The 12,671-nt window shown below is 41.0% G+C and overlaps 1 protein-coding gene across 9 annotated transcripts in view; it reads right to left on the bottom strand.

Moving 5' to 3' along the window:
- Positions 1-12,671, bottom strand: part of YEATS2 (YEATS domain containing 2) — a 1,675,245-nt gene that overhangs the window by 1,162,379 nt on the left and 500,195 nt on the right. For all 9 annotated transcript variants that reach the window (XM_033957686.1, XM_033957691.1, XM_033957693.1 and 6 more), the window contains one exon: positions 7,195-7,307. In XM_033957686.1, the coding sequence (XP_033813577.1) occupies positions 7,195-7,307 (113 nt within the window). The remainder of the gene's footprint in view (positions 1-7,194; positions 7,308-12,671) is intronic.

Raw genomic sequence — 12,671 nt, 5'->3', positions numbered from 1 at the left:
AAGTTTTGTTATCCTACAAAATGTTATCGTGGTCTGTATTTACCTGTGACCTTGCTGATATAATAAAAATTATTTACACATAACACCTCCATGTAGAAGTTTTTTGAGAAGCTAAGAGTATTTTGGATATGTTTTCTGGAGGTTTCAAAGAGATTACCGTATATACTCATACATAAGATGAGATTTTTGGGTAAAAAAATGGCCCAAAAATGGGGGTCTCGACTTATATTCAGGTAGCTGCTGTTTTGTCCTATTTTAACGATGGGTAATACTCTCCTAAACTCCCACAATCACCCAAAGAATGCCGATGCTCTCTTGCACTCTACCCTTTCACCGCCAATGCTGCTTCCATCACCATGCAGCTTTCTGAAGGTTCCCCCTACCTCAGACACTGCTGTCTGAAGAATCCTCCCACTTCCAATGCTGAAGCTGTGCTTTGTGAAGGCCGACTGCCCCCCCCCCCCGTTCTGATGCTGCTTCCACTGCTATTTTCTGATGGCCTGTCCCCCTCCCCCATTACACATTCTATTTTATTGTTGTTTGTTTGTTTACCGGCTCCTGCTTGGGTCTTTAGTGCTCCCTCCAAGGAATTTGATGCATGGGGCCCCGCACTGGATCAGCGTGCACTAGCGGTAATTGCTTTGTTTGTCTCTGTCATCCGATGATGCTTTCCATAGGGCTGCTCCCCACCCCCGATGTCAGCATTCTTCTTACCAGCAGAAGGCGGGAGTCAGCAGGTCTTGAGCATGCGCAGATGCTCAAGGCCTTACACAGATCAGCATACTGGCAAACAGCTTTTTCTGGCATCTGCAGCTTGGAACACCAACCGGTAAGGCTGGCTGTCTACTACTAATTGCTGAGGCGAGAAAGCAAAACAAAAACCAATACTGTGAGATATCCCACAGTATTGTTTTGTTTTGGTTTTGGGATTTGTGGGACCTTTTTGTTTAAAATATTTTTTTTTTTGTATACTCTCTACCTGAATTTAGTATTTTGATAGTAATTGGGTAGAGAGGGGAGTTGGGGTGGAAGGGGTTTATTACTGTAAAATATGAATGATGATTTGTATTGTTCTTTTCTTTGGAGGTCCATCCTCTGGCAGGTTGGCCTTTGTATTTTGCTTTCACGTTGTGGTTGTCATCAATAAAAATGTGGAATTTGTTGGACCTTTTGATTTAAAATCTATTGCTACTGTGGAATTTGTTGAACCTTTTGAATTAAAATTTATTGCTGCTGTGGAATTTGTGGGACCTTTATAGTTAAAATTTATTGCTGCTGTGGAATCTATGGGGATACTGGTATGTGGAGGACAATGGTGTGGGCCATCTGTGGGGGAGGGCTTGTATGAAGGGTAATGGTATAGGTCATCTGGGAATCATTTACAGTACCATTTCATGAATTGCAGAAAAAAGAGGCAAGGTTTTTCTGAGACTAACAGAATGTTTGCTCTATCTTCTAAGATAGACGACAGGAGCCTATGGGAGAATTTTACAGGTTGTGAGACCTATTCCTACATTTTGCTGAAGTCATGGGCTTGTGCAAACTGGTTTCAGTTCAGATGATGAGATGCTAATGTGTGGCATGTGCGTGTGTAGATTTCTTGCTGTGAAATCTCTCAAGGACACCAACCAATGCTGGAAAGACAATGAACAGTGCTGAAAGAAAAAAAAAATGCAAGTCAGCGAGACACTCCATCATCCAGGAACCTAACTGATAAAATGATGCTGTACCCGTGTGAAGAATGCAAACTTCAAGAAGAAAGTTCCAGAAGCTATGCCTGTCCAGGGCCCCCCAGGGAAGAATGGAGGCGTAGACTAGGAGAGGGTTAGATAGGCATTTGGTTTATCCAAAAGGGTGATACACATTCCCAGCAAGGGGAAGGGTCTGAAAAAAAGATACTTTCTGTATAAAACCCCAATGCTGTGGCAGAGTTTCCTTAGAGAGACTGTGCCATGCTTACAGAAATATGCCGGTACTGTTCGTATGAGGTTTTTTTCTCTCCATTGTATATGTCCAAACTGATTTATTTTTGATTTGACAAATGCTACTATAATACTAATTACTAGAATAAAAAGTTATTTGCTTTGGAATATACAATGTAACCTTGTTGGTTTTTATTTTTATTTTGGGGGTTTTGGTTTTTTTTGTATCACATTGGATCTCCGGTGAGGTAAATTATCTGCCTTTCACTTCACTTCTCTCACTATTTTCTCTACAATCTACCAGTACCTGTGGCACAGAATTACCGTTACACACGCTGAATGTCAAGAAGCCCATTTTACACCTATGAGCTTTCTTAGCATGTAGTGTACATTATGGCAATTCAGGTTTCAGGTTTATTTAAAATTTGATATACCACCTTATCAAATATCAAAGCGGTTTTATATAGTATATATAAAAAAACCAAGAAATTATAAAAAAAAATATATTAAAAACAAATTTCAATAAAACAATACTAACAGACTGCCTCACTGACAAACAATGACATACTGATACAAGAGGTAACTGGGCAGAAATACAATATTTAAATAGAAAAAGCTGGGAAGAGGGTAAAAACAAGAGGAAGGGAAAAACAGGCAAATAATCTAAAATACGAGGCTAATGGAAGAGAACAAACTTCCATTACTGTCCTTAAAAGGACTATCATACATCATATGCATCTTTAAAAAGAAAGACCTTTAAGCTACTTTTAAATTTATCAAGGGATGTAATTTCTCTTATGTGATTTGGTACTGAATTCCAAATAGTAGGGGCCGTAACTGAGAAAATGCTAATATGTATGGTGTTAATGTATCTCAGTGAAGGGATAGCTAGTAAGTTTTGATTTGAGGAATGTAAAGTACGATGGGTAGTATGAGGGATTAATAGCCTGTTATGAATTCTGGTTGGCCGGCTATTTTTGTCTTAAAGGTCAGTAACATTATTTTATAAGTGATTTGGTGCTCAATGGGGAGCCAGTGAGCCTTGATCAGAAGAGGTGCGACACAACCGTTTTTATGTGCTTTTGAGATAATTTTTATAGCAGTGTTTTGGATAATTTGAATGCGTCTTATTTCTTTCTTTGTAATTCCTTTGTATAATGAATTGCTATAGTCCAATTCCCATATGAACAATCTGTACAGCTGGGGGACATTAAGGAACCAACTTTTTTATTTACATTTTTAAACAATTTCATGGATGGCAGTGAAGATGATGTATTATATGAAAGCAGTGAAGATGATGGCAATGATGACATTAATAATGACAGTATCTATGCTGACATCATCACAGAAGCTGACTTCCACTGTCTGGGATTCTGATGATGAGGAATCCTGTTTTGAAGGATTTAAAATCATTGATGTCTAAAAACTACACTGTGAAGTTAATGTTTAAAACTTGAGAAAGGGGGATAGAGGGTAGGAAACATAGGGAATTATGGAGGGAGGGATTGTTTATCTACAGATATTGTTTAAGCTGCTGTAATGTTTTGTGGTTTTGCACTAATAAAAATATTTAAAGTTACAAAAAATTGTGTTAAAACATATGGCAATGATAGCTAGTCTTTGTAGACTTTCTCACCAGGATCACCCAAATTTCTACTCTCAACTTATATTCGAGTCAACCTTTGGGGGAAAAAAAGGGTAACTTGTCTTATACTGGGATCAATTTATATTCGAGTATATACGGTAGTTCTATTTCATCAAGAACCATGCCATTAGGGCAAGGAATTGGGATGAAGTAAGGACATCTAGTGCTTAAGAGTTGGAAAAGGATCTGATCTCCGTGACTCTTTGGACGATAGTTCAAAAAGAAGGGGACAACTTACTTGACGTGTCCAGGAGCAATTAGGATCATGGTCCTCTGGTATCAAAGCAGATTGAGAAGAATTTCCCCCAATAAAAAAATAGCAAGGGAAAAGCATTGAGAAGAATTTCCCCTCCCCCCTCAATGAAGAAAAACATCCAGAACTTTTCCATTGGAAGCACAGAGTCTGGAGCAGAAAGCAAGGATGCTTCTTATTCCACTGAGACACAAAGAGATCAATGCATGCTGAGAGCCCACTCGAAGTTAGAGAACTCAGCTTGCCCATCACAGTATTTTGTTTGCCAGTAAGTTTGAGGAATATTCCTCTAGAGGTTGCCCCAGTCCAAATGCAAATAGCTTCCTGACAAAGGATAAGAGTTTGTCCTTCCTGTTTGTCCTTCCCTGTTTGCTACTTGATTGTCAATGTGAACAAGAACTACCTGATTGAGGTGGCAGTTCTGAAATATTTTTAAGGGTATTCCACATCACTCATAATTCCAGAAGATTGATGTGTTGTGTTGTCTCATGATGGTCTTCAAATACAAGGTTCCTGTTCCCAACAAGATAGGTTCCCCAACCTATCATGGAGGCATCTCATGGACGGTCATAACAACATATGGCAGTCTCCTAGGCTGGGGAGCTCATTGCAACTGTCATCCGATTCAGGTGTGTTGGACAAGGAATCTGAAAAAATGGTCTTATCAATAGGCTAGAACTGCGTGCCATTCGGTTGACTTTACTAAATTTGCAGAAAGTTCTCGAAGGTCAAACGGTCTTCTCTGACAATGCTACAGCGGTGGTATATGTCAATCGCAAGGGAGGCACTAAAAATGCATTTCTATGTCTGAAAGCCCGCCTGCTCTTCATCAGCAGCACATGTTGTGGATGTGTACAATGTTTAAGCCAACTTCCTCAGCAGACAGACCTCAGATCCGGGCAAGTGGATGCTGTCGACAGCAGCATTTCAGGCCATTATTCAGCGCTGGGGTAGTCCTTGATTTGACCTTATGGTGATATTGAAAACAAGAAAGCAGACAGGTTCTTCAGCTGAATATTCGAGCATCATCCACTTGGTGGTCCTGCATATCCTTGAGCACCACACCATCTTCGCTCGAGAGGTAAGTTTAGTAACCGGTGCAACCCAGGAATCTACTTTAGGCTGACTAAAAAGTTGCTAACACTCTTGTGCCATAGGATACAGCCTGGACATGGCTCTCACTACTTTGAGAGGCCCTTCAAGAGAATCCTACAGTTCCAAAATCAAGGCATTGTCTGGATGCCAGAGAAACGTAGAGGACTGAAACCTCACTCTACCCATAAAGGAGGAGAAGGTAAAAGGAGCTGGCTGTGTGTCCAAATTCAGCTCATGCAGAGACTCTGGAATGAGATCCTATAAGGCAATGGACTGAAATACACTTCTCCCTCCGTATTCGCGGTTTCAGCATTCGCAGTTTTGATTATTCACGGTTTTTAGCTTGCTGGCTCCTCCCCCCAAATTACATCAGATTGCATAGAGAAATTGCTGATTCCAAGCGTTTACAGAGAAAATCGCTGATTCCCAGCACTTTCTTCACCATGTTTTGCCTCTCCTTCAGGAACACACCAGGTCTCCCACCATGTTATTCGCGGTTTCAGTATATTCACAATGGTTTTTAATAGAAAACAGCGAACACCATATGAAAAAGTTATTTGCGTTTTTTCTGTATTTGTGGTTAACATAGAAAAATAGAGTATGATGGCAGATAAGAGCCGGCAGCCCAACAAGTCTGTCCACTCAAGTCTAGCCCTCCCTCACTGGGGTATCCATTTTTAAGCATAACTCTGTGGTACCCCTACCTGTTTGTCCCATCGATTCTTGAAGTCTATCACACTGCTGGCCTGGACCACCTGGCATGGAAGACTATTCCATTGATCAATCATCCGCTCGGTGAAGAAGTACTTCCTGGTGTCACCATGAAGTCTTCCCCCCACGAGTTCTGTTAATCCCCTATCACAGCGAATACGGAGGGAGAAATGTAACTGCATAACTGTGGGAACGTCCTCAGAATCTAGAGGCAAAATAGGATCCAAAGCGCCAGCGGACAATCCCTGGTAACACTGCTACGGGAGGAACAGGTCTCCCAAGTCCCGAACAGCAGCAGACTGAGAAGCTGATGAGCACTGAGAGGCAACGCCTTATTGAGGCAAGTCAGACGCGCAATTGAACTGCAGAGGAGCAAGGCTCTCCTGAAAGGCTTTCCATATAAAATTCATAAATTCATAGAAGAAAGCTGTACCAGGGAGCGAGAAGTCACCCTGTGATGACACTACTTTGCAGAGGAGAATGTAGCACAGTGGTTAATAATAACAATTTATTCTTATATACTGCCAAAGCCGTGATAGTTCAAGGCGGTTTACAACAAGAAGTACTGGACAATCAGCTTTCAGCTTCAGCACCTGATGTTATGGGTTAAAACCCCGTGCAAGTCACCTAATCCTACACTGCCCCAGGTACATTAGACAGATTGTGAGTCCACCGGGAAAATTCTTGAAGTACCTGTATGTAAACCGCTTTGAGTGTGGTTGTAAAACTACAAAAAGGCAGTATACAAGTCCCAATCCTTTCCTATACCTTTCTGGAACTGCACGGCATCCGCGTCCTTTTGTGCAGAACAATCACTACTTCCAGGCCCCAAAAACTGAAAAGGCTGCTGCAATGAGCTAGCTGCCCTTTTGTCAGCTGAGTATGCAGAGGAAAGGTTAAGCTGGCTGCTCTCGCCTCTCCGGTCAGAGATGGAATTAGATGGTTCTTGATATACCGCTTTTTTGTGTGGTTACAATCAAAGTGGTTTACATATTTTAGCTAGGTACTTATTTTGTACCTGGGGCAACAAATTGTTAAGTGACATGCCCAGAGTCACAAGGAGCTCCAGTGGGAATCAAATTCATTTGGATTTATTAACCACCTTTATAAAGAGACTCACCCAGTTAGATATAACTAGTTAGAAGGCTGAAAGATGAAGCAAGACATAGAAGCTGATATTTTGAAAATATAGCTATAATTATTACAACCATTTATTTATTTAAAAATTTCTATACCATGCATAAAGAATTCAGGTTCATAAATCTAAAGAAAAGGTCAACATACTTGACTTAAGAGAAAATTATATGTTGGAGGAGTCCTCTGTTTATGAGAGACTAGGATCATAAATTTTCAACACATTTATTAGGTGTACTGTAATGAGAACAAAGACTGGTAATAAATCCAAAAATGGATCACCAGTTTTTAATTTTCATAGATAATCAACACAGATTGTTCAAATCAGCACTTAATCACAAATAAGTAACATGTAATCACATCATGTTCAAATCAATAATACTACTTAATGGTTATAAATACAAAATCAAAGAAATAAAAAGTACAATACTAACTTGGAGACATTACCCACAACAATGGTTTTCTTCAAATAAATGCGTGATGAATTATCAGAAATAAAGATGCCATTTTGACAGCCAGTCTCCAAGTCTTTAACACCTAGACACTCCTAAGGGAAAAGAAAATTATTTAGAACATTCACCATATAAAGCACAAGAGACAGGATGCACCGAGACATTCAACTAGTTAGAAGAGAGTTTAATTGATACAGAAAAGATGGTGTGCCTGGGGGGAGGGGGAAATGCCAGCCTTTATAATAGAGGTATTCTGCTCATGAAAATTTCAAATGAAGTATGCAGTTTGCAGAATTTTCAAATTATTAATGAATTTCCCCAAGAAAGCAGATACTTACCTGTAGAAGGTATTCTCCAAAGACAGCAGGTATATGAATGATGTCATCCAACAGAGCCTACTGCGGACATTGTCTAGTGTCATATCACTTTAAATCTTAGAGAAAGTACCCCCACCACGCATATACATGTGCCTTCCCATCCAATAATGAAGAGCAGGATCATCAGTAGAATGCAAAAGCTAAAAGGCAACAACTTCAAAGGGAGGTGGAAGGGTTGTGAGAATATATGCCTGCTGTCCTCAGTTTTAAGAAAGATTTGGACTATTTCCTGGAGGAAAAGTCCAAAGTCTCTTATTGAGAAAGACATGGGGGAAGCCACTGCTTGGCCTGATCAGTAGCATGGAATGTTGCAATTCTTTAGGATATTAGTGATCTGGATTTGCCACCGAGAGAATGGGCTACTTGGCTTGATGGATCATTGATCTGACCCAGTAAGGCTATTCTTTTGTTCTTATACCTGTTATAGGTTTGTATCTTCACTTTCTCCAAGGACAAGCAGGCATAATATTCTCACATGTGGGACTTACTAGCTTCCAGACTCACTAATTTGTACAAAAAAAAAAATTAACAATGAAGTAGAAGTTTGCTTGGAGAAGAAAAGGGCCAGAAGGTAGAGCTGACGTTCAAGGACTAAAGATTTTCCAAAACTGCTTGTCCAAAACCAGCTATCCAACCTGTAATTTTGATCCAGTCAGCAGTGAAGGTGTGGATGGAAGACTATGGTGTTGTCCTGCATAATATTTAAAAGGATGCAGAGTGGAAATAGGCTAGAGTTGCCGTCAAAGGCCTTACTATTGTGAACAGCAATAAGGTCATGCAGAGTAAGGCCAGTATGAACAGATGTAAAGGAGATACAGTCAGTCAGCCAAATGGAGATGGTCTTATCGATGAAAGGAATTCCCAGTCTGATATTACTGAAGTCTCCAAAGAGTTATAAAGATTTCCCATGAGGTGTAGTACAATCTAGAAATTAGATACTATTTCAAAGCACATATGCAGTGCTATCTTTTCCGGATGAGTATGAGGCTTTGGCAAGAAGACTGGAAGGATAATGGACTGACTGAGATGAAATTCAGATACCATTTTACAGTCTGCCCTCCTGCCATATTCGTGTGGGCAGGGAGGGCAGCGTCGGGCGGAGTAGCTGGTGGCAGGAAGGAGTGGGCATCCCTCCTGCCATTTTGGGGGGATGGGGAGGGGGTGCTGTTGGTGGGGTAGAGGCTTTTTTTTCATTTTTTTTTTTTTTATTGGCAAGATATTTTGCATGTGTAATACACGCAAAATATTTCTTCCATTAAAAAAAAGAAAAGAAAAAAATGGCAGAAGCCCTGACAGCAGTGACAGGAGGCTGCTTTGCTTGTCACTACTGTCAGGGCTCTGCCCCGACTCAATTGCTCACTGAGCGATTGAGTCGGGAGTTTGCATGCAAAAATGATTTGCACCTCCGTGCAAATCATTTGCATGCAAAAAAGATAGTGAATCAATCGCTGTTTCAAAATCAGCCAGAAATTGGCCAACAGCGATTGAATCGATATCTCTAGTGAATCTGGGCCTAAACCTTTTCAACTGTGTGGTAGGTGTTTGAGAAGCTACAAGTATTCTGGATTCATCTTCTGTAAAGTTCAAAGAGACTACACTTATGTTGTCAAGAACAATGCTGTCAGGACGATAGAATGTGAGTTGGAACAAAGGAGGAACCGCAAGCTCTGGGTGACAAGAATCTGAAAAGAATAATAATAATAATTTTATTTCTTATATACCGCTGTACCGTGAAGTTCTAAGCGGTTTACAGTAGAAACAGAAGAAATGCAATAAGTAAGATTAATTAAGATGAAGAGAGAGTACTTAGAGTTCCCTGACTGTCCCAAAGGCTCACATTCTTGCTAAAGTACTTGAGAAAAATAAATTAGTTAGGTTATAAACAGAGTAGAAGAAGGTAGGAAAACAGTTCATAGGAAAATTAATTTTGAATACATTATACATTATATATTGTTCAAGTCGGAATACAAATTATAGGAGATTTGGACATTACCAAAAGAATTGCGTAATAAAGATTATCTAGATAAATTACATAACAGTGATTCATGTACATTACAGCTCTGTGGATGATAGTTCCAATAGAAGAGGGTATAAGGCCAGTGGGGAGCAACTGAGATCATGGTCTCTTGGACTCACCACAACCTGAGAAAAGTTTTCTCAATGAGAAGCAGGTGCACCACACTAGGAATAATAAATAAGCACAAAGAGATGGTCAGAAAGTCTAAACTCATTAGTGACCTCTAGATAAATAAGAAGCATGCTTCCTAAATCATCAGCTTCATCAAAATGCGATCCTGCTACCTAGAATCTGTAGTTGTAGACACAGGCAAACAGACCTTCTGATTAACATGAAATACCAAAACAACTTTCGGCAGAAAAGAAGAAACCATGTGCAAAGAATCTCCTGTCTCCGAAATTTCAGAGGAAAAGGCTCTCTACCAGAAAGAGCCTGGCATTTCAAAATGCGCCATGCTGAGGTCACTGCATCCAGGAAAAATGCCTGAGACATCACTGGTTACCTATTATTTTATTTGCCATAGGATTACTTTTAGAACACTATTTCTTGCCTTCAAAGTCCAATCTAATCATATTCCCTCATTCATAGACAGATTGCTGATCCCTTATGGGACGCCTCTCGTATGAATTAAGACTAAAAAGGTTAGGGCTCGTCAGTTATTTTACGATACAACACGTAACTGCACCCACATTGTGGAATGCCCTACCACTGACCCTGAGAAAAGAATCTCAACAACTTTAAATCTAATCTCAAAACATTTATTTTCAGAGATGCTTTTGAGATCTATATTTAGCTCTCCTTATTCAAAAATCTCAGACATCAGGCCTTAATTACTCCTCTTGTATTTTGCCTCTCCTTTCTTTTATTTTAAGCAATATATCCTCCCCATTTGCCCTTATGTATCATGTTATGTCTGTACATTAACTGTAAATTTGTTCCCCACTATTTTATATTTTTTAACGTTTTAAACACTTTGTATAAATTGGAAACCGCTTTGCTTATAAAAGTGGTATATCAAGTCCTAAATAAACTTGAAATCCAAGAGGGACACTTCGACCAGAGGCTCAAATGGCAATTGGCGAGGCCTCTTAGAACCATGATCTTAGATCTTAGAACTTAGATCCCAAGAAGGGAATGGTGGCTTGATCGGTGGTCTAACATGGAGAGCATCCTTCAGAAATCTAGTAAAGTCTGGATGGAATGCTGGTGTAGATACGAAACAAGATAGCCTGCCTGGAGAATAGCCAATATCACCAAAATTGGAGCTGAAAACAACTCCACACGCTCTGGGACGCATCAGTGCTGGAAGGTTGTTCACGCCTTAGCGTAGGCAGAAACTGTGGTTGTCTTCTTAGACTTGAGAAGGGTGGCAAGGACTACATCTGAGTAGCCTGTATGAACTAATGCTTTGCATTCATAGCCATGCTGTAAGAGCAAAGTGATCCAGGTTCTACATGCATACTGGACCCTGAGAAAGCAGGTCTAAATGCACCTGCCACCTGAGGCCACAGTCCGTTTGAAGCCACAGATCTGCATATCATGGCTTGTAAGGCCAAACTGCAGCCACTAGAATGACCCTGCCTATCACGAGTCAGGGAGAAAAAACACAACTGGACTGCCTGAGGTCATGACTGAACTAGAGCGTCTAAGCCCATCACTTTCGGGCTCGACTCTTCAACTGAAGAATTGGTTTGCCTTCTTGTTCTTCACCGTTGTCATAAGGTCAAAGTGTGGACAACCCCAGCAATGAACAATAGCCTGAAACGCTGTGAAAGCGACCACTCACCCAGATCCAAGGTCTGTCTGCTAAGGAAGTCTGCCCAAATATTGTCCACTTTCGCTTCATGCACTGCCAATAGGGTCTGGAGATGATGCTCTGCCCAATGGAAGAGTAGGCGGGATTCAAGACTTAGAGATGCATTCTTGGTGCCTCCCAGGTGACTGACAAAGGCCACTGATTTAGCATTGTCAGAGAAAACTCTGACCACTTGACCTTCCAGAGTTTTCTGCAATTTCACCAAAGCCAGCCTTTGAGAGGGCAACCAATATCCAGGAGACTGGCATTACAACCACCCAGGAAACAATACTCACAGGCATGCCCCTGGAGAGGGACTGATGACGAAGTTACCATTCATGTTGGGCCGAGCCTCCAGCGTCCAGAGTAGACACTTCTGAAATGCGTCCATCTGAGGGAACCAGCTGGAGAGTAACGCATACTGGAGAGGATTCATGTGGGCTCTCACCCAAGTAACCATGTCTAATGAGGCCACCATGGATCCAAGGACCTGAAGACAGTCCCATGCTGACGGAGCCAACTTGTCTTAGAGACAAGAAATCTGAGAGCACAGCTTCTGACCGCATGCTTCTGGTAGCAAAACTCGACTGATAGCCATATCAAATAAAATTCTCAGCTACTCTATGGACTAGGTCATCATTAAAATTGCTCTATAAATCACACACCAACCCAGATCCTCCAGGACTCAGATCATCTGATCCACTGTGTACCAACCCTCGGACAACGAGGAGTTTCTGATTAGCCAATCAGGCAGGTAAAAATTCAAATGCAGTCCCCCTTCATTCGCAGGTGAGCTGCTACAAGAACAAGGAGCTGTCACCAGGCCAAAGGGTAAAGCTGAAAACTGACAATGATTTTCCAGGATATGAAACCTGAGAAACTTCCCGTGGTCTGGAAAAATAGGAAAATGCAAGTAGACCTCTGTTGGATCTGGAGAGGCTAGGAACTCTCCCCAAGCTACCGAACCTATGACAGATCGAACCATGTCCATGCGAAAGCACGGCACTCTGAACACTGCATTAACTTGAGTACGGTCCAGGATGGATCTCAAATTGTAAGAGCCCTTCTTTGTCACTATAAAGAATATGCAGCATCTGCTGGAGCTCGATGTACTAAGCCAAATCGACAAGTTAAAAAGTGATAAATCACCTGGACCGGATGGTATACATCCCAGGGTACTAAAATAACTAAAAAATGAAATTGCTGACCTGCTGTTAGTGATCTGTAACCTGTCAATAAAATCGTTTGCAGTACCTGAAGATTGGAAGGT

The sequence above is a fragment of the Geotrypetes seraphini genome, chromosome 9 (assembly GCF_902459505.1).
Source record: "Geotrypetes seraphini chromosome 9, aGeoSer1.1, whole genome shotgun sequence".
Classification (NCBI taxonomy): domain Eukaryota; kingdom Metazoa; phylum Chordata; class Amphibia; order Gymnophiona; family Dermophiidae; genus Geotrypetes; species Geotrypetes seraphini.
The sequence above is the reverse complement of the archived record's forward strand: the minus strand, read 5'-3'. Positions and strand labels throughout refer to the sequence as shown.